At 43.3% G+C, this 22,732-nt stretch overlaps 2 protein-coding genes across 3 annotated transcripts in view; both read left to right on the forward strand.

Moving 5' to 3' along the window:
• The window catches only part of LOC144123194 (uncharacterized), a 33,584-nt gene extending 32,330 nt beyond the window's left edge, over positions 1-1,254 (forward strand). Inside the window, exon 3 of one of the 2 annotated variants that reach the window (XR_013313038.1) lies at positions 899-994. Coding sequence is in view for 1 of the 2 variants with exons in the window: in XM_077656068.1 (XP_077512194.1) it covers positions 899-1,194 (296 nt within the window). In the remaining variant the exon portion in view is untranslated. Of the gene's footprint in view, positions 1-898 lie in introns of both variants that reach the window. The other variant, XM_077656068.1, reaches the window with a different exon arrangement.
• A 15,009-nt stretch (positions 1,255-16,263) lies between these two features.
• On the forward strand, positions 16,264-18,451 carry LOC144123195 (uncharacterized). Its single transcript, XM_077656069.1, has 4 exons — positions 16,264-16,288; positions 17,624-17,636; positions 17,727-17,767; positions 18,127-18,451. Exons 1-4 carry the CDS (start codon positions 16,279-16,281, stop codon positions 18,396-18,398), a joined length of 336 nt encoding a protein of 111 aa, XP_077512195.1. The 5' UTR covers positions 16,264-16,278; the 3' UTR covers positions 18,399-18,451.
• Positions 18,452-22,732: the final 4,281 nt, after the last annotated feature.

A 22,732-nucleotide genomic window follows, 5' to 3' on the forward strand; every position in this document is an offset into this window, starting at 1 on the left:
TCAAAGAGATAGAATTCGTCAAAAGCTTCGAAACACAAGCACTTCTTCACTGCTATCTTATTGGCTCTGCTAAAACTGATAATTAACACGCTATTTTGGAAAAGACGGCACGCAGGCGCTAGCATGCAAACATGAAGCCTCCAGTGTTTCTCCATGGGACGAGAAAGCTTATTCCAACCCCGATGTCCGTAACAGCTAAGTTCCAAAAATCAGTTGAGCACTGCTTCGATCTCCCCTCAAAACCATATATTGTAACGCTTCAGTGTGACTATTAAATATATAACACGGCGGTCAGCTAGATTTACGGGTGCATATAACGCCTAGAATTGCACGAAAGCTCGGACTGATGTTCTCATAATCGCGTGAAGGTATCTGCACGAGCTTTATAACGGTAAGTATTGATTTAACTTTACCTGTTAAAGTGTATGTGCTCTTGGTTGGACTGTTCAGAATCAGCATATCTTGGATTGTCAACAATGTGATTCAGTCAAAGCACGCCCACCCTTTGAAGAGCAACTCATATTGCCGCAAACATCAAAAAGACCAAATTCTTTTGGCTTGGTGTTCAACCCTGTTGCAATCATTCCAAAGCAGTACTGCGTAAAAGCTTTTTCTATCAGCCGTATCATTTTTTGCGCACTGTATGCGACACTGAACCCTTACGAAAACACAATACAAAAAGCAGGCAAATTCATGGAAGCCCAATTTCTAAGTATACGAAGCGCAGTCGGTTCAGGCACGATGATTATTACCTCTTTAGGAATTTGCTTTGCATTCTACCAGATTATGTACTGCAAAATATTGCACCAAGAAATAAATATCGACCATAGTGTCGAGAAGTCCAACACTGACTGTTGTCATTGAATGCTGTAACAAGGCGGTGCTTTTTTTCCCCCAGGAGATGAGTCGCCGTCTCTCAAGAAGACTGGAGAAACCATGCTAACGCTGGGCAAGCTACTGCAAGGCGAGCTATCCTTCGCCACTGCAGAAGAGCGGGATAGCGCCTTGAACGCTCTTCAGACCCTGAACACTTCCTTGGCGGGAAGGGACGACACAGAGCAGTACTTCATCATTGTTTTGCTGAAGGCCATCGCGGCGGCCGCCATCACAGCGGGAGTATCTACCGGTGTGGGAATTGAAGTTGACAAAGCCCTCAAGAAAGGCATCAAGAAAAGCTGGAGGAAAAGTGGATGATTAGGAACTGCTGGAAGTATAGAGATGCTTGCAAATAAACTTCACAATTGAAGTAACAGCCCTTTGGTGTATTTGGGTTAATTCATCCATAAACTCTATCCCTGTCTCTTTCACGATATTTTCTACTGAACGTAATGTCTGTTCTGTTGGAATTGCAATCATTTTAAACCCCGCCTGAAAACGTTTGATTGGGGATGCTGAAAACGTTGGAAACTTAGTTTTGTCAGGCGAGTCTGAGAGACAGTAAGTCGCAGTCGAAACTGCCATAAAGTACGTTAAACAAAGCCCAGTTATTTAGGAGGTATGCAGTTTCTTTCTTAAAAGAACGTCTTCTCACACCTTTCTAATTAAAGAGGTGGAGCTAACCCAGTAGCTGCCCACAACTAAGTCATTTTTTTTATGTAAACACTGTTCACATGTGAAAACAAATCTAAGCATTGCTGACCGACGCAGTGATGAAACAGTTGTGATTGGAATAATTCTAACTTCATTTTTACCATAGCTGCACAGTTTTCATTGACAGTTGTATAAACATAACAGAAACGGTTAAGCGTTTTACATTTGTTTTTTTTTGCAATGTAGTAGCACTGATCTCGTAAAACTGAAGTGCTGGAAGGATTTAACCACCTTACCATCGAGGATCCTTAGTAAATTTTTCAAGATGGGCGAGGCCTGGATAATAATACATGCTGCTGTTCATGTCAGCGAGAAACGGCTGTTATTTTCTTTATCAGTATATTATAGTGACTGCAGTAAAAAAAAAGTGCAAGTGCAGAGTGATTCAGCAAGAAATTAAGAAAGCGTAGAGTTCTGTTTAGACTATGGAATGTTTTTGTAAGAATACAATTTGCGCCCCAGATATTCAGCCGGCTTTATAAGTCTCATCTACTGAAACCAGCGCACCCTTCATACAGCCCACCCAGAAAGCGAGCAGAGGCATCATTTTAAACGAGGTAGAAAAGCTCTGCAGCACACCATATGTAGCTGAGATGCTTCAGCTTTTTTGAAGCAGTTTGCAGGAGCAGGTAGTCTCATGGTGACGCCTGTTTTTAATGCTTGCTTCGTACATTGAGAACATTAGACGATGATTTTGCAAATACATTGGTCTCTCGAGTACATGAGGGACAAAATGTGGACAATCATTGTATTTGAGTTTGCCTACTGATTCTCAGAACACAAAATAAGTTATGCATCTTCTGTGTGGGTTGTAAATGGAAATTAACGGCAGGTTTCTTTTTAGAGACACCATTTAAAAATAAAATTGGTCTCAGCTAAAAAAATGTATTCTAAGGCGTCACAGCTCTGTAACAGTCACCTCAAAGCCTAATTAATGTTACACCGGGCATTTTAAAGAGCGCATGCTGGTAACGCGGACATCATAAACCGGTGAAAAGCTTCAGGAGTGCTTTATATCTCTTTTATGTCGGATCAATAGTCTTAGTATCTTTTCTTTAGGTTCCGTTTATTTGTTGAAGTGATTTGATAAGGTGACGAAATACCGTCACGGCGCTTGTTGATTGGTATACCATCAAGTGCTCATTGAGAAAAGCATATTCAAGCAGCCTAGAAAAATTCATGCAGATACCATTAGGGCGCTTGAGAGCTAGATGAGTTGTTTTTTTTTATAGTGGATGGTGGATATTTCTCGAAGTCAGGCTTGTGGTTCGAGATGTTACAAATCATACTCACCACTTTTCTGAGCTTTTGCTTGCAAATTTCAAATAACTTCCCCGTTGTTAAACTTGCTGTCTATTAACAGACCTAAGATTTTCGCAACTGGTTGTTTTGGAACTCGTGCTCTGCCAACAAATACTGCAATACGATCAGAGTCTCATTTGCTCCTAAAAATTAGTAACTCAGTTTTGTTTGGTGCGCATTAGGATCCAGAATTATTAGACACCTTTAGCATACCGTGCATTGCGTTGCCATTACCGGTACAGGAGTACCGGAAGCCCACGCGTAGCCAATGCGCATTCGCACATTGCCTTGACTGCGCCAGATGGCGCCAGGTACTCGGCAGCTGCGTGCGCGCCTGCAGCATGGGAACCAATCAATGCATGCTTACCAGCGGTGGGCGAGCTCGTGCTATTCCGGCAACGGTAACGGTAACACGGTACAAGTTATGCTAAAAATTTCGATTACCGTATTCCAGCACCGTATATGCCGCACATTGTACTCTCTCCTACGTGCTGTCAGTTGGCCCTCTGGAGGTCCATACAATAAGTAGTAATCATACGCCTCGTGCTTGACACCCTTTAAGCTGTCCAGCATGTACGGTGGACGTATTAGGACATTTTTAAAGATCGAAGAGGACAGCACCGCTCCCAGTGGTGTGCCCCTAATTCCCAGTCTCGTGTACTCTGACTAGACTTCACGCACATTAAACATTCTCTTCGGCTGAAGGGAAGCTCGCATATGAGTATACGCCCTTGCACTACAATTTCTTTCGTGCAATTTCTTAGTATGATATTATTCCTGCTATTATCAAAGGCACCTTTATGATATAATGCTAGAATTGGCTTGGACTGATACCATCTAGGTTTGTCGATGATGTCTTCTTTTAGCTGTAAAATTACATTTCAGTATTGAGGTTTCGTCTGAAACCAAAAACCGTGTTTCGTATAAGGCTACCCTTATTTACATCTGCCAGTCAATTCCCTTATATATTAATTTTCCATTAACTTCCCGGTACACTGAGTAAGCGATATTCGCCTCAAATTCCCGACGCTGATCTCTCTACCGGGTTTTGTAATGAAGAAAATTGGTCTCTTAAATCCTGGAGAATTTTTCCCACCGAAGAACATTTCGAGGACTCTATGATAGCCTCCAACGACTGGTCGCCCAAGTTAACTAGGACTTTGCAAGTTTCATTATCTTCTGTAGGGCAAATATCCCTCCTGCTGTACACGAGTGTGGCTCGCACCTCCAAGGTTTTGGTATTATTGTCCATTTCTTCATTCTCTTTGCCAGTGTAGGCTTCGATTTCGAGACCGGCACCCTCCGATTGTACGTATCTACTCATAAGTTCTGCAATAGGCCCCATTTCCTTTGAAGTTTTTATGGCCTTCAGAAGATTAACTGAGTGCTCTGTTTTTCCATTCCTGGGCCTAAGAGACATCTCAATATGAACCAGGTTTTCTTGTCGTTAAGTTTTCCTTTGTATGAATCGCAGAGTTTATGCCATTTACCCATGACTAAGTTCGAAGCAAACCTCCGTGCACTCCTTATGTTCGTGCTTTTCTTCTCTGTAGTTTTCTGTTTAGCTTCTGCCTCCTCCACCTCTTTGTGGGACCTCTCCTCGCTTCCTATACATGCAATAAATGTGGGTTCATTCCCGGAAAGAGCTTCGATGTCTTAATCCTTGAGCTGTAAGTTTCCAAGTCTTCCACAGGTCATTCATCGATTCTTCATAATCTTCATTGCTGTACCTCTGCTTTGTACTTTTGCACTCCCTGACTATATGGAATTTTCACTGTTCCTCATTTCCAGCTGCTCTTGTACTCCACCATAGTCAGCAGGATATAGTGATCGCTCTCATGTTCTTCAAATTTTCCCAGGCCTCATTTCTTATATTTTTGCTCTGGATCTGATGTGGACTATTGTGTTTACAGACACTAGTCAACATAGGCTCGCTTGGGTCTGCTAGGGTTTTTAGCGCTTCATTTTTGATCGCGTCTCCTAAGTGTTTTCCTTTCCCAATCTGATACAAGGAGCTCTCTTGGTAGCTCGCGGCGTTGATGTCTCTTGAATCTAGTAGTGCACCTCCATTAGCAGATACCCTGGCTTTTCCAAAACTTTTTTCGAGCCTGCTCCTTGTAACATTTTCTCTGCTATAAATATTGTCAAGGTGTTGGTAACAATACAGGAACCCGGCAAGAGAGGGCTCGGCAGCACGTCTTTCGGTGGGAGAGACGGCGAACTTCAACGTCCTTCAATGCGTGCGCCACCAGCGTCAACGTCTTTTTGCCTCAGCGCCACCTGGCAATATTTACAATCCAAGTATTTTCGCTGCATGCTTGAAGTGTCAACAGTTTTATGTAAGTATTAGTACTCTATCCAGTTCTAGATCAGCAATTTGTGCGGTGTATTCTTCGCTCACTAGCATCCACGTACTTGGGTGAAGATGGAACGTCTTGTATTTAATTAGCTTTGCGTTTGCATTAGTCCCCCGCAGCGCTTTTACCGCGATTTAGAGATCAATGCTATATACGTATTGCTGTAGTGTGGCTTCTTCATCTAAATACTGTGCAGTTGCATTGGCTTATAGTTAATTTGCTCTTTTTATCATGACTGTCCATCTGTTCGGGGCACTCAACATCATCATCGCCATTACTCTGTTGACAGCGCATCTCCTCACCGAGTTGCTTCTTACGAGCGTTCTTCTCTTCATATTTCCCCTCTATCTTAATCATAAGGGCAGTTATTTTATTTGGCTCTTCATGACACCTGTTGGAGCTGATGTTCGTTGATCTGCAACTGTTGAATGGCGCATTACATTGGCTCCAGGTTAAAACGCGTCTAAAAACTTTTCTCTCAACACGCATCTTTCATCTCTATACCATATCCTTTATATCTTTGAGGCTATTTTCGACAACCTCTTTTTTTTCGGGGAGGGGGGAATTTCGTGCTTTCGGAGGGCAGGGCTCACACTATCCATGTTCACGATGACCTTTAAATTCATTTCCTCCTAAAGTTTACAATTGTGCTTCCTATGCATTTGCAGCTCTTTAACGAGTTTTTACTTTCACTATTTCACCCAAACGATTCAGGGCCCAAGGAAACTCATGCTACTCAGCTCCCGTTTAGCGTTCTTTCCTCTTCGGCCTTCTCTTTGCATCGCTCCGTCGGTCCGCCTCTGCTTCTTTCGCCTGACGCTCAAGTGACCGACAGCGAACGGCTGCTTGATCCTCGGCCGCCACCTCCGTCTCTCTCGAACCTGGTCTTGGGCCCTGCCTCCGCGTCCTTTGCAAGTCCGAAATCACGCCAACTTCTCCACGCCCCTGTTCATGATAATAAAGGGAGTCTTGATTCTCTGCTCACTAACGTTCGAGTTTGTCTTGTGTTCACCGTTACACACTGAACACCGCACTACACGCTGACCTCCGTCTTGAGGGTCCCGTGTCCCGCACAGTTAACTGCTCGTAACTTCCGATTTTGTTTAAACGTCGTCCCCGTAGCCCAGCTCCCCACACCTTTAGCAGGCCTCTGTCGTTTTCTTGAAAACCGCGTTATTAGACGTTAAAGGAGCTCTGCTCCCCGAGAAGCTGATAGCCACTCTAGACGTTCTCGCAAATTTTCTTACAGCCATTATTTTCTTCCCTCTGGCTCTGAAATTTCTTCGAATGTCGTCAATTTCATCCGAGTTGATGTCCCTCAGAACTACTTTGCACGTGTCCTCCGGGGATTTGATGTACGCGACGGACTTACATTTTCTCCCGTGCAACAATACGGCTTGTACTCTGTTGATTAGGGAAGCCGCTCCTATGTTCTTCATCCCTACAACGATGATACTCGTCTCCACACTGATCCTGACTTTGATTTCGGCTCTTACGTAGGTCCCCCCAGTGGCTGATACAACGGTCGCTGCTACTTTCTATAAGCTCTATCGCTATCTTCTCAAGTGCAAACTACTTCTCGGTGTGATAATTTCCACGACATCCTTCTTCCAACGTCGGGGATCTCGAAAACCTTTACCTTGGCTTGGGTGCACCTTGGCATGTTCTATGTCATCATTTCAGCCCGACAGCTGCCGGTCCCGCTTGGACTTTCGCACCGATTCGTTTGCGTGTGCCTCCAGGGTTTGCTTTCCTTCCGTATCTGCATCTTGAGAGCTCTCAGCTTGCCCCTCATCGGGATCTTATCTCACGATCCCCTCCGTGTCGTCAGGCCGAGCGCCTTGGGCAACTTTCGCAAGAATCCAAATTCTTGACTCACATCTTAATGGCTAGTATCCACGGAATAGAGAGAACTTCATCCAACCACTGTAGCAATTTTCCTCTCCAGCCACCGAAGCGACGGTGAAGGCAAAGCATTGTGAGAGCGCTTCAGAAAAGCCCGCGAGCATATGCACTACGTCTTCCCTCGTTTGGTCATAAAGAATTTAGGCTTTGAAATTCTTTGCTCTTCCTTATTCAGAGCACTTTTTATTGGACGTCAATGTTTTTTTTTGCTTTTAGACTGTAGTTAGCCGGAAACAAACAGCGAGAAAAAGTCATCGTAACCTAAGCCATAACAATTTTTTTTTTAATTCGCTTTGTATTTGCAGCTGGTAGTTTCCATATTTATAGAGAAAACATAGAAAGAGTGGCATTCGTAGACTATCGTATTCAGTGCAATTTTTGTATCCGGCCTGTGTCTTGAGATATGCACGTCGCATATTTCAGCCCAACGCATGCTAGATCGCGGCATTCATCATGAGGCTCCTCCCTGTTGCGCCGCAGCTGTTGCGTATGGCGGTCCGCGTGACAAAAATGTAGGGTTGCAGGTGACATTAACGTTTCGTTCTTGACCAGAGAAGCTGAAGAATCACTGTTCCCGTCGTTTGAGCTAGCGCTGTTTCTTTATGCGGCTCCTTCGTGAGTGGGTGATAAGACATGATGCTGCTCTGGAGTTCGCATGGGGTTAAGTGCAGCGATAACACACAGCCGTCGCCCGTGACTCCACATTCCTGTCAGTCGAAGCGCCATACGCAACAGCTGCGTCACATCAGGGAGGAGCTCCAAGCCAAGGGCTGCGATCTAGGAGGCCCACTTAGACGGATTGGGCTGAAACGTGATATTTCAAGACACAGGCGCGTTACGAAAATTGTTCAAAATCGCATAGTCCTTGAATGCTACTGCCTCTAAGTTTTGAATATAAATACAACTTCAGCAACTAAAATGTTAATATATTGAGTTTTATATTCTTCCTTCACGATGACAATTTTCTCAGGTTCTGTAGCAAAATAACAATATTGATTTTTGTGCACTGCTCTAAGATGTTTTTAAGAAAACCATTAAAGCCTAATTTTCAATACCCTGTATACAGGTCCGCATATTCAAGAAAAAAAGTTTTTCTAGCCAACTTCATCCTCATAGTAATTTTCATATATAGATATTATACTCAGAAAAAGATATATTCCTTTCAAACACAGGAGAAATTTGAGTCCACTGTGCGACATAGCCCCCCCCCCCCCCCCCCCCTGTGAAACGGTATAAAAAACAGTGAAAGTTTTGAAATCGACAATACTTCAGTGAACGTTCGATCCGGCAATGGCGGCAAGGGGCTAAACCGCGAAGATGCGGTGGAGGAATGATTGTGAGCTGTGGTAAGTGCTCTCATTCAAGAAAACTATGGCGGTCACAAATTGAATAGTGGAGCGTATGTCGCGGAGTTCAGCATCAAATTATCACAGCGCGTTGCCCGTGAGACCATAGCTAGGTTGAATGAATCATGGAAACTGGACCAACTAATTAATCAATGCCTCAATAGTGCCAGCATGAAATTGTACAAGTTGCTTTTCCTGGTACGTTGAATGAATACTATAGTATCTAAGAGACCTTTGTTATTACGCTTTATTCTTGAGAGATTACCTAAAAAGGTTAGCGCTAAATTCCTTTTTTTTGTATTATGCTCAAGGCGAAAATTCTACCGCTGGAGTTGCCGTCCCATAACAAATGGTCGGCACTAATTAAACAGCAAACGAGCTACTGGCGACATGTTTGCTGGCATGTAAATACTGATATAAACTTGACTTTGCTGTGGGAAGATCACTTTATGACCTTCATTTGTCTTCTTTACAACCAGATCCAGACAATGTTACTTCACTTTTTATTCGTTTTGAAAAGAAACCAAATTCCTCACATTATCTTTCATTGCTGGTATTGATTCCTTCTCACGGCTCTATCCCTGCTAGACCAGGAACAACGGAGGAAGTAATTGCTGCCTAAAGAATGAACGAGAAGTTATCGATGGGTTGCGACGGTATCCCTAGTTCCGCCATGGAAAGAAGTGGCAATTTGCCTATTCAGCTTCGTTTGCTAAGCAATCGCTCCCTACGGGCTCTTACCCCGCTCTGTGGAAGACTGCAATTAGTCGATCGGTGCAAAGGGATGATTGTCAGCATTACGTAAACAACAGTCATTCAGCTTCGCTTTCTTAATTTCATTTCCAAAGATTTGGATACAGTTATACCTGTATATGAACAGTTTTCCTTGTAGCTTAAAACGAAGCCTAATTCTTCACTGCTCCATGGCTTGTTCAACGAAGCGTCAATATGAACGAAATTGTGTTGCTTTCTCCTATTGTGCCAACTTGTCCCGTGAATCGAGGTCAAGCAGTGGTGCACTATTTTGAAATCCGAAATTCTTGGGGCACAGTTCATCACGACCTGTTCCTGATTAAACTGAAAATGTACCTACTACTTTGTAACAAATACCGTAAGTGGTTTCACAGCTGCCTGCGCAGAATTACAAATGGTCCTTGAAGGGACAAAGTTGTGCCATGCATCATTTACGTTTCATTTTCTCAATATTGTAACCTTGAACATTATCTATTTATTGTTGCTGTAATACTATTTATTTGCACGATTTAAATATTCAGTGTAAAAAAGGAAGCTAACCATGCAAGGGTGCTTTGGTAGCTCATAAGGGATGCTGAGTGCATGCATATGCAAAAAGATACTCGTCCTGTTGTTTAATGGTGCAGATTAAACTACCTTGGACTTCACGTGGGAAAGACGCCGGTTATATATGTCAAGAGTAAGGATAGCTACATTAATTTTTTTGCCTTTAAGCTTCTGATACGAGCAATATATATTCATGCGTTCGCGATATTGGTGTCATATTCGAACACCAGCTTGAGTTTTTGCAGATGTTCCTTCTATTCTGGCGCAGGCACTGCACGTACTTGATGCTATTCACCCTCCAGAAAGCAAGATTAAACATGCTGACAGCATAGTGCACTTGTTTAGAAGCCTGGTGAGATCGCGCATCGAAGTTGCTTTCCAGAATAGAAACAAAGCGAGGCCTCTGTAAACTTTTTTTTTACTGTCTATAACCGATTCATTGGCAAGTGATATTTTTCTGATATGGTTCACTTTACGCGTACTGCTACTGATTTCTTTGGTCACGTAGAAAGAAGCGCAGGGCACTCTTTACCTGTATAAGGTGCTGCACGATAACATCGATTCTTCTGAAATACTGTCACCCGTTTTTTTTCAGCGTGCCCTAATGTAGAGGCTTGAAACTACAAGCTGTTCTTCGCCCTAGATGCAGTGGCCATGGTATTCAGATCAATAAACCTTTGTGCCTATAGGACCTAAGCAAACGTTTTCATAATTTTTAGCCCATCTATCATTATGATTTTGATACTTTGTACATTTGTGTTTGTTCGATGCACCGCTGCCTGACTTGAATTAGCTAACTCTTATTTTCTTTTGCCTTCCTTCCTTCTTCTGCATAATGTATAGAGCGCTTTATTTGGTGAACGAGTAATTATTATTCTAATATTCCACCACTTCTCTTATACTACAGTGGTCGTCCTTGTCATTCAGGTTTCTAATTACTCACGGAGTATTTGCTTCGTAGCGTGCACCATCCTTGTACGCTACCATAATGTTGCAGCGAATGTGAAAATGAACAAATAAACAAATTAGTGTACAATTAAACTTACACAGAAGCAAATAAAAAAAAACTTCATTTAATCTTGTTTAAAGCTGCGCCATGAGATTCCTACAATTAACCAATTAACATATTGCTATACAGAACATAAGGAGAAGTCGGCATGTATTTGCAGCTCTACTTATCACAGAGCGGCCAACGTTCGCAATGTGCTGCCAAAAAAAGCATATCGAGCCGCCAATTCAGCGTCGCAGTTACATTAACCTTATGACCCGCTACGTGTTCTAGCTTTGTTTACAGCCATCAATGAAGATCGTTCTTTCGCCGATATGCGCGCTGTAAAGATAGATATGCGAGGGCATTCGCTGATCTGATGCTCTTACGGGCGCATGCTGCAAGGTTCGTTTGCCTCTGCACAACACGATGGGCTGTGAACGGCTCCGCGTGCTGCCGGTCTCTCTCTGATAACCGGACCGAGAGGTCGAAGAGGGGGATACAGGCAGGTTGGTCAGTCAGTGCCCGGTCGGCTACCGTAAACGCAGATAAGGAAATAGGGGGAGTGGAAGTGCAAGGAAATAGGAATTAAAGATGAATTCAGATCTCCGTTAGGAACACGTGTCTGTTGGTCTTAGTCCTTAACAGCGCACAATCCCCGCAGTAAATCTACACCCCGATAATGAAGCCAGTGTCTTTTAAGCATTTCAGGATGGCCTTAATGGTTTCGCCAAAAGAAGAAGTTTTGAGCCAAGGACTCATAATCTTGGTTTTGTCTAGAGACGGGGACCCAAGCCGCGTTGTGCTGCCTCCGGACACTCGTTCATTCCTAAATGATCGACACTCATTAAGTGAAGTAGGTGCGCAATGGTCTCTTCGCACCTGCGCTGCCGTTAAATTCTCCCGCAACCAGAGTTGGGCGTAGGCGAACAGCAATAAATACAACAGGCCACCTAGTATTTGTTCTTTTTCGTTTTAGTGTGTTAGCACTAGAGCCTCCACTCACCCCTTAGCCAATGTCAGTGAGGTCCTTCTGTGTGTTCACCGGGCTGTGGGCAACCTTACCTAGATGGCCACTTGCCAGCAAGAGGTGGCCCCTAGATAGCAGGTGGGCCAAATAGAGCACGTCACCTCATGACGTCATCACAATTTTCCCACCGGATTATGAGCAGAATGCCCACGTGGTCGATGGCAGCTCAATGAATGATTGTTTGGGCGGATGACTAATTACTTAAATATGGTTGCTAGAGCGCATCTGGGTTGGTTCTCACTCCAGTACTCCGTTGGCCTCTGCCTGCCATCTGGCGCGAGGTTGCTCGGGAAGGGCAACCTGGGTCTCACAAACCTCACGACTGACATAAAGTGCCATCGGAGAGCAGTGGCAATTTGCTTCATTGCTGCACCACTGGCGTATGAGGATTCCAAAGATCCATGAATGCATAGTATGATCAATTCCTCATATACGGGCATTAACCAATTGACGCTACCGCGTCATACCCTGAGTCCGATTTCGCTGATCTTTGTCTGAAACTTGCTTCATCTTGAACGCCGAACCTCGAAACGAAACAGGAGTGCTAGCCCTCCTAATTCGCATTTGGCCGCCTCTATTTTTTCACTGACACACAACTATGCTCTTAGTACCACCTACACTAGCGACCTATTGATTCCTCAACACCAAAAATAAAACATCCTCCTACTATTCCTTCTTTATCATCCTGCCTTGTTGCCACAGGTATCAATCATGAAAGCGGAGTTTCTTCATTTCTATCATCACTGACATCACCTAGTGTTCATTCCTTACGACCGCACTTGAATACGACTTGAAGAAATAAGATTGATGTTGCCCTGATTGGTCCAGCTGTGAATGACGCATTTGCCAAGTCCTCGGAACCGGACTTTAACGATCGCATTGTTACAGGCTGTTTTGGTGCGCGTTAGGAAGGCCACAGACCATATATATTACTAGCGATTGTGGCCAACGTAAGAGCCAACTCATCCTTAATCCCCAGAGGTAGTCGATTTAAGACACACAAAACACTGAACAAGAAATGACTAGAAGCGGCGTATACATTGCACCAGCGCGTCCTGAAATCCACTGGACTCAATTTTTCTTGCGCACGCATTCGATTACTCTTGCGGAAATGGCAGTTCCTAACGAATTTCTTATGTGCAGCACATTAGGAAACGTTCCACTGAATTGCAAGGAATCCTGTGCGAAATACCTATAAGCCATCAAGCACCAATTTATCAGTGGACTCTGCTTACGGTCAGAAGCTGCACTGTGTGTCGAGAAACAACTGTGTCACCTACTCCAGAAAAGTTCGCTTCAAAATAAATTAAAACGACGGTTTTACAGCAGTCCGCCCGTGCAAGTTGCGTGTAGTGTAATGCAAATATAAAATCGCTATTAACCAAACTCCTGTTATGATGTTTCAAAAACATGACTATCTTTTGCGAATCTTCTTTCGTGAGCAGTGCACAAGTTATACTAAATTAGTCACATCAGTACCCTACTATAGCAATTAAATTAAAGTTATTTCATCCTCTTTTTCATTCTTCCCTTTACACACTTGACAAGTCAATGTCATGAGTGAATCGAAGATTATAAAGGTATTCCCCATTAAATCTTATCCCCACTGCTCTGAAAGAGCACACATTAAATATAAAAAACCTGCCGTACCTTCGTCCCACCGCTCAAATGAGACGTCATGTAATGCTGTCCGCCCGCTATAATTAGTTTTGAGAGTATACATCAGTCAAATAATATCTATGTTGCTATTATGATTTGTTTTCATTTTATTTCCCAAATATGTGCTCTCTTTCATCAGCATAAGTTCAGCTACGTCAAAGCATGACAACAGCATCTCCCAATGATCTCAAAACAGCCCTGATTAGCGGCAGTTGGAACCACACTACCGGTACAAATTATCTTATGTCGTCATGAGACCATGCTCTCTCAGGTTGGGTATTTTATTTCTTTGACTACGCTCACTTCCTCGAAAGGACTATGTGTTATATGCAGACAGTAATGTATTTCCCACCCAAGTTCATTTCTTCTTTCTTTCCACTATGATAATGCTAAAGTGAATTACAATCAATTACTTTTATTTTCTTTCGAATAACTCGCATCGCACTTTCCTATTCATTAGAAACCTTTCCTGTTGGTTTCAGGTTTTATTTTAAATGTTAATTCAGGAGAAATGGCAACACAATGATGTAATTACAAATGAATCTGGGATAAATAGTAGCGCTGAAGCATGAAACCATAGGAGAAGAAAGAACAAAACATAAGCGCTGGTGTCTTCTTACTTCTGTTGTGGTTGCATGCTTTAGCGCTGCTACTTTTCTTGGGTTCAAAATGCGCCAACTAGCCCAAAAGGAAGTGTTATGTTAATCGCAAATCGTCAACTATAAAATTTTATGAGCGCCATCATCAAAATCTTGAGAGCGTTGTCTTCTCTCCCTTTAAACCTCATGACTGTGGCTGTGTGGGCTGCTAATCCGGATTAGTAGATGAATAAATAGCCAATGTCCCTGCAACGTAATGGTAAACAAGAGAAAAACAACAAATTCAGTAAAAGCCGAGCATACGGTGTAGGCAGCAGATCATATTTGAGGCCATGCCTGAAGATGCTTCACATGCAATAATAACAGCAAAAGAAAAAAAAACTGGAGGAGACACTTAAGCTCCGCCGTAAGGGTCTGACGAAGTAGAGTTATAGGCTAATGACCATATACGCGGAATTGGCAATTCTAGATTTTGCATTCACAAAGACTAGGAATCATCATATCCCATCTGGCGGAATGGTGCACCGATGCCCTGTGATGAAATGCGCTGCCATCGGTGGGGGTTGTGTGACACAGGTTGCTCTTGGCAAGCAACCTGCCGCAAGCAATCATTAATTTAACTGACACCTGCCCCGGTGATCAGTTTTCTCACTCTCTGGTGGGCAGGTTGTGACGACGCCACAAGGCCACGTGATGTGCTGGCCAAGCAAGACTGCCGGAATGGCCAGTTGCTCCGGGCGCTCCGGCTGCGGGGTTTGAAGCGGTTGACGCCGCCGACGATGACGCCGAACAGTTTTTTTCGACATGTGGGTACTAATTAACGCTCCCGCGATAAAACCTCTCCTATAAGAGCGTGCATTAACCTCTGTCTGTTGCTTCGAACAGAAAAAAAAGCCGGAAATGGGTCTACTAGAACTTTTTCTGCTGTAGAGCGATTAAGGCAGCACTATATTTCTTTCTTGAAAAGAAAGAATGCTTTTAATGAATTTTATATCTAAGACTGCATTGGATTCTACTTTATTATACTTTAACCGTGTGTTAGATAACAAATACAAGCAGTTAAAATTCTTCAACTACCAGTTTATTCCCAAAGATATTCTTGGGAAAGTGGCGAACCACTTCCGCTTTCCGTGTGTCCTTCTGCAGTTGCCTCAGTGCTATAGTCTAAAAACATATAATCCGGATTGTTGGGAATGTTACGTTGTTTTTGCTTTCCATAAATTCGCTGATTTCGTTGTCATGAAGTATGGTATTACTTGACCACAACGTTTTTAGCGCTAAATGCCACGCACTATTATTCGTTCACAAAAACGTGCACGCAAAAAAAGCACCGAGGCTATTTCGAGTAGTCTGGCCTGAATAAAGTACCTTGCACGAGTCAATGAGCAGTCGAGAGGTGATTGTTGTAACTTGCTTTCTGTGATAAGAGCGGATAGCCACAAGAAATATAAAGCTATAGTTGCCTGGTTCACACGAGATGCATACCTAAGCGGTTATATCTTGCTATCTGTTCTCCTTGTCTCAAGGTAAGGCAGGATGCTGCACACCACTGGAATTTAAGAGCATTGTCTGCCTGAGGCTAAAAAAGAAAACTGTGGGATATGTGCGCATTGCTAGCTGCATAATGATAACCCCAATGATAGGCTATCCTATTTTGCTGACGACTATACAACATGCTGAGCATGATGGTTACACCTGGGCTTGCCTCTGAGGTATAAAAGCACGACTGACCGCACAGAAGGATATTCCTGTCAATTCAACAGAGCCTTTGCAAAGTAAGTAAGCGCAAATACTATTAATGGTTGTTGAGAAACCACCCGAACAGCCTCGTTTTAGCACTGTTCAATGATCGAAGATTTTATCTCTTTATTTTTTGCTATAAAAACTAACTCCGGCAATGAGTTCACTGTTTTATTTTCTTTAGGTGGTATCTAGGTGTGCGTTTTTGGAATACAGATTTTTCACGAAGCCGTAGAGACTAAGTGATTCTCACATAGCTTATTTCATGCTTGGTGTTTCGCAGGTGAAGATTATTTATCGTTCGGCCGCCATGAAGAGCGCTTTGCTTCTGGTCCTGCTCGCACTGTCGGCATCTTCTTGTAAGTCAACACGTTGCTACAAAGATTTTGTTATAAATCAGACATTCACAACGATGAGTTCAATGAACGACGAGTTGTAGATGAAGACTTTTCGCAATACTGTTATGCAAGCAGGTAAACGAGAGTTACATAACTTTTGTTTGAAAATTTTTAGTTAAGTGAATATTTTGATTGCCTAATTTTAATATTTATACTTTATCTTCTCAGTGTGTCCATATCAAGTAGAAATAGATGGGCAATCGCCCTACATTTTGGAGGAACGCTTTTAATACCACTACCTTTTTATGTGCTGCCTATTTTCAACATTTCCAATGAGGCTTCTGATTTACTCTACCCATGCGATATATGTTGGCAGAAAACTCGTCCGTCTAAGACGCATTTGCAGCGCATTGCATTCATCCTCTCAAGCGATTGGGGCAACAGGTGAAGCAGATAATACGAGTACGGGTTCTGCGCCCGCTCTTCAGAGTTATGCTCATTACAGGATTTTATTTGAAAATTAGAAGGAAGATATGAAGTAACGAGTTCATTTCAATAAATATATGGCACTCTGCGACCGATGTAAATATAAATGCTATCTTCTGTCGCACGATACTTAATACATTTTAAATAATTACCAGATCGATTGCGTCAACTAATTTCCCAGTTTCTCTTAGCCGGTTGTCACACAATATTATGGAAAGAGATTTATGTGCACCATACCAGCTGCTGTTTTTTGGATTCATTATAGAGTAATTATCAGTCCAGGAAAGAAGCAAAAATTTAGTCATGCTTTACAAAAACATCAAACGAGAGGCTTGCCATTCGCACCTACTGAAAAAAGAATCTAGTTACTTGAACTGGCTTCCACCTTAAAATACATAGTGAATCAATTTACAGCTGTTATATAGCTTCCATGAACGCCACATCGGATTTAGACCAAATTAAAAAAAAAATTCAAGGCCCATTGCTTCTAAGAATTACCACGTAGTTTGCAATTTACTGATTGTTACGCCGTACTCACCTTTCGATTTGGTTAATTCTTCAACTTAACTGTCGATGCGTGCTCATGAAGTTCTCCTAAAGCTACGGTACGTTAGTGGCAGTCCTCAAGTGAGCACGCAGGTCGCTGAAGGGCAGCCAACGCAGCTGTTTGCCGAAATATATGGAACAATTAGTTCGGGCAAGCTTGAAAAAGGAAGCAGATTCTTTGTGTACTTCTTTATGTACTTCTGTGTACCTAGTCCCTGCATTACTTTACGACTTCATGCTTGCAGTGGTAAGCACGAAACAGTACAGTGGTAAGCACTTTAAACAGGCGAATGGGCGCAATTGTAGACGTTCAGACCTTCATAGGTAAGCAGTACGCAAGGAGGCGCTCTCGATGTTCTGAACAATTACCATGTTTGTTGAACTATGAAATTACAACCTGTTTTTTCCTTTCTTTCTTTCGCTCCTTCTGCACCCAAGATGCTGCCACGATGTAAGTACATCTATAATATTTCCTTTATTTGTCGCAATAGCGGTTGCCATTAAACTGTACTCTCGCCTCTTTTTTTTTCATTCTCGCCAGAGGCCCCAAGGTTGAAGCCGACAGCCAGGCGTCCAGTGCAGGTGAAGAGTTAATTGTTTCCCCGAAATGTTATGAACACTGTTTGCTTATATTACTGAAATAATAAATTAAATACTTGATTAACAATTATGTTCCAACCTTTGCCGGGGAGATATGCCGCGGAAAATTGTTGTAAATGATCCTCGCTTTGTTGCGTCCGTATTGCTCGTTTGAAAAGTGTGCCACATGATGTTTATCGCACTCCGATAACTGATGACAACAGAGCCACTGCGGCTTTGTGAAGCCGCTTTTATGAGCTCAACGACGAAGGCAGAGTCATTTTCTCTGCGCTTATTTTTAATCATCATTACCGAGTTGTGATGCTGTGCTAGAACGAGACACCTTTGTTTCTTCCACACAGTTGCGAACTTGGATTTGGTGAAAAAGGCTGGAAAGAGCGTTGAAGCGCTCGGGAAGATCCTCAGCGGAGAACTCTCGTCTTTGACCAACGAAGATCAAGAATCTGTCCTTGAAGCACTCACCGCTCTTACAGCTTCGGAAGGCGAGTTTGATCCCGAGAGTGAGGAATACTTCTGGGCCACTCTTCTCCAGAAAGCCTTTGTGTGGGCTGTGCAGCAGGGTGTGTCAACGGGAGTCTCCAAGGGTGTCAGCGCCGCCATCAACAAGGGATAGAACTGCACTTCGTGTGCTCAGTCATTCTGAATAAAACCAAAGGAAAACACCGACGTTTTACTCAACTATCTAATATTATATCGCTATCATTGAGAATATTGATTTGACCAAAATTCTTTAATATAGGCGTTAAAAATCAGGAGAGTACCTTTCGAGTTTTGCTTCATAAAACAAGAAGACATTAAAAGATATGCAACAGCTTTTAGGGCGCTTTTTTGTGTACACACAGTAGCCATGCTGTGTTGCTTGATATTAATTAGGTGGTATCATGTGGAGGCTCTCTGCGCGCTGCATCATCCTGTGAAAATGATGCTTCGTCTAATGAACACTTAACTAATATGCGACATGGGCAGTGGCTCCCTTTAAACGTTGTGCATATCTGGTAAATTGCAGCATGGCAAAAAATGACGAACTTTACGCCAGATGTGCACCAGATCTAAACCAGTAGAATTGCCAAGTTGTTTAATCTTAAAACAGCGTTCGACACTAGACAATTTAAGCAAAAAAGATCCCTATATCTCGCTGAATTGTTGGGTCTTAAAATCTACAGATGGTGTTTGGTTCCAGTGAACAAATGCTAAAGACTTCACGGTAGAAAAAAGTTTGCCTCTTTTTCATCACTGCCAAACAGAGATATCGGAAATTACGGAAATCTTTTTCAGAACTACTGGAAAATCAGTAAATTTCTTGAGCTCAATGAAAAAATCATCCATTAATTTGTGGTTGATAATGCGTTGTTTTGCTTTTGGTGTTAACGTTCCGAGTTTACGCATCGGGTATGCGGAACGCCTTAGAGGCGGTTTAAGGGGGGGGGGGGTGTTTTTAGGATTAATTGAAGCACCTGCGTTTTCCTATAATGCAGTAACATCCTCCAGCCCCTTCTAATTCAGCCATCGTCATGCCGGTGCCCCTCGGCCTCCATTTTTCCACATATCCCGAGCGAATCAGCATATACGATTGAACTCCAGCACTGTTGATATAGACAAGAGAGAGATAGATTCGAGAAGTGGGCAGTAAACTTTTCTTGTCGGGCAGGATACTGCGTTTAACTTCATGCTGTATCTGTACCTTTCTCTTCGAGTGATGGGCACGATAATATTTTTGCCTACTTGCCTCCCATACCTCAAGGTGGGATGCGCAACGCGTATTGCACAGGGAGGACACATTTGGTCCGTGGAAGCATGCGCTTATGTCATATAGTCTTGACGTACGCCGTATTATGAGGAAGCCACATGGCTGCCAGCCAGATTGGCTGGTCATTCCATTCACTACTGGCCTGCAGGTGAGCTGCTGCATTTTCATGCGTAAATTTATTGGCAAGTTGTGCTAGACGGTGACGTACATTGCGAAGAAAAAACACACGAACGATGGTATTGACGAATTCTGCGCTTGGAGTATGTACCCCTCTTTCTTCATCAAAAGTATGTTCGCGATATGTTTCTGTTGTCATGCGTCGCCGGCTAGGCAAGATAATTTCAACATGGCGAGTGGACTCAACGAATGAAGGTTGTCATGAGGTCATGTTTCTAAATTATCGGCGATTTTCTCGACTAGACGTACAGGTGCTTCTGACAAATCGGATGCATGCCATGCAACCTACCGGAAGTTGGAATTTTAGAAGTTATGATTACGAATATCTTAATGCGAAATAAACTAAGTGGGCTATTGTTGCTATGGGCACCCAATAATTTTAAGAGTAATGCTACATGTTTTAGACATCAATATACGCCAGGTAGACGCTGTGCGCGCTTTTTGAATATTTTGTAAAAGCAGGCATGGCTCAAAAGGAAAAATGCTACACAATCATTGACTAAAAAATAGGAATCACATTCGCAGCAAGCTATTTAAGTGGTTTTTTATACAACTGTAGCGTTGGCAAAGTTAGTAAAACATACGCCACCCCTGAGTTCTTTTATATTGTTACTCCTCTCAATTAACTCTCTTATAGATGGTGCTGAAAATTTCAACGTTTTTGGCGGTACTTTCCTAACAAAAATTGCTGCAGGTCTTGAAGTGGTAACGAGTGCACATTAGCGAGTTTAATAACGTAAAGGTATTACAAAGTGTTGGCGATGGGACGCTATTCGTGTTCCTGCTTCGTAACCCGCGAGCAGTGCTAGGAAAAAAATAAAAGATAACATTGGCAGTAAGGCTCTTTGTCTGGCGAACAACAGATAGATTTATACTGTCCTTCAAATGGCTCCAATATGCAATAGTTCAACTTCTTAATTGTTTACTTCAAAATGAAATGCAAAAACGAAAAATCTTGCCAGCCGCAACTATTGTAGCATGCTTGTAACTTGCTATTGTAACTATTGTAACTTGCTATTGTAGCCTGAAGCACCAGAGCTGTGGACAGCAGCAGTGAAAGCAAGAGCGAGTCGACAGGCACGTCAAAGAAAAGAGGGGAAGGAACACTAATAATGAAGAGAAGTTAGGGAGATAATAAAGCTGTGCAATAAAGAAAGATGGCCGTCGTGATTATCCGGGCCGATAAGCCGCTTAACATTGCCAGCTGGTGTCCGATAGTCGCACTCCTCTTGCATGCTGTTGTGCAAAAGAAATACTTCACGGTGCGCGATCACGCAAACAAAATTATAGCATTATCTAATTATATGACAAAATTATAAGCTATTTGAAACTCGCGCGTGTGAAGTCTCTTGGCACGAGAAAGAAAAAGAAAAATGCTCACGTGGTGCTGCACATAATTATGTACAACCACACTACATACACGTGTCCAAATATTGCAGTCGACTTTTTTTCGATCTGGTTTAAAATCTGAACCAGGTTCTATTGAGACCCAAAATATTAAACTTATTTTTAGAAATACGGCGGAGTGCTTGAAGCAATCTAGCACGGGTCGGACCGGTATTGCACTGCCTCCGAGATCGGCCCGGGGCATACTAGCGCGTCTCTTTTCTTTACATTGTTGTTCTCCTATCTTAAGTGTAGTTAGGGGAGGGCGTAATTTCTCCTGCTTATGACAAATGCTTGCACCAACCGACATAGATATACAACATAGATATACATAGTTATGCAACGCTGAGAAACTCAAAATTGAAGGACTCATGATGCAGGCCTACAAGGCAGCCCTAGGTCTGCCGGTCAACACTTCCACTGAGAAGTTACTGTAACTCGGCCTGCACAACACGCTAGACGAATTGACTGAGGCCCACCGCAGAATGCAAGAGCTCAGGCTCACTAGAACCAATGTGGGTAGAGCTACCTAGAAAGGCTCGGAATAAACGCGGAACCGCTCAACGCGGATACTCGAAAAATCCCGTCCAACCTCCGAAGGACAACCACGGTAAAACCATTTCCGAAAAATATGCACCCCGTCCATCACGAAGGAAGACGCAAGGCCAGAGCAAAAGCCCTAGCTAAGAAACTTCAGGGCCGACATGACGTACTCTACGTAAACGCGGCAGCTTGCCCAACACCCGAGAAAGCATTCGCGATAGCCGCGGTGACCGAGGAAGGCCAACTCATAACAAACGGGACAGTACGCACCAACTCGTTCGAAATAGCCGAAGAAGCGGCAATCGCCTTGGCGTTGTCAAACCAGCGAGCAGAAGTGATTGTCAGCGATTCAAAAGCCGCCATTGGCAATTTCGCCAGGGGCAGAATATCTCATTTCTCCTTGGGAATTCTCAGGAATTACCCCAAAGACAGGACAGACGTGAAATTGGTTTGGGTACCGGCTGGCTCGTCGAACCCGGGGAACGAGGCAGCCAACGATAAAGCTTGAGGATCAATCGGCCGAGCTGTGGACGCTAACTCGGACGTCGAAATGACGAGAGACGGCCTTGATACCCACCATGAGATTTCTCACCATTACAGGCTAGAAAGGCAAACCTTCCCTGCTCCGCATAAAAGCCTAAACAAAGAACAGGAGGTACTGTGGAGACAACTTCAAACAAAAGCTCTCCCTAATCCAGCTGTCCTCAGCCATGTGTACCCGGGCAGATTTGAGCCGGAGTGCAGCAAATGTGGCGGCAAAGCCATTGTAGACCACATCTTCTGGTGCTGTCCTAGAGATCCCCCACCAATATCGCTCAAGAGGCTCGCGCTCCCGGGCCCGTGGGGGACCTTGTTGCTCAGCTCCGACCTGGAAACCCAAGTACAGGTGGTGACGAGAGCCGAAGAGGTCGCCGCCAGTCTCCACTGACGGCCAACTAACAAGATCAACAAACCCATTTATAACTCAAGCCGATAATATATGTTTTCCAATCCAATACAAAAAAAAATCTGCTATCTTTTAACTCTCCTACTTTCGGCTCATGGCGGCGATTGTGGCTCGGCTTGAGCCAGTAGCAAGCCCGTGCGCTTTCCAT

This window comes from Amblyomma americanum, chromosome 3 (assembly GCF_052857255.1).
Source record: "Amblyomma americanum isolate KBUSLIRL-KWMA chromosome 3, ASM5285725v1, whole genome shotgun sequence".
NCBI lineage: Eukaryota > Metazoa > Arthropoda > Arachnida > Ixodida > Ixodidae > Amblyomma > Amblyomma americanum.

What these genes read in the sequence shown, in the direction of transcription:
- LOC144123195 (XM_077656069.1), top strand. An exon ending in CAGCCAGGCGTCCAGTGCAG is followed by an intron (nt 17,768 to 18,126) that starts GTGAAGAGTTAA and finishes TCTTCCACACAG; the next exon opens with TTGCGAACTTGGATTTGGTG.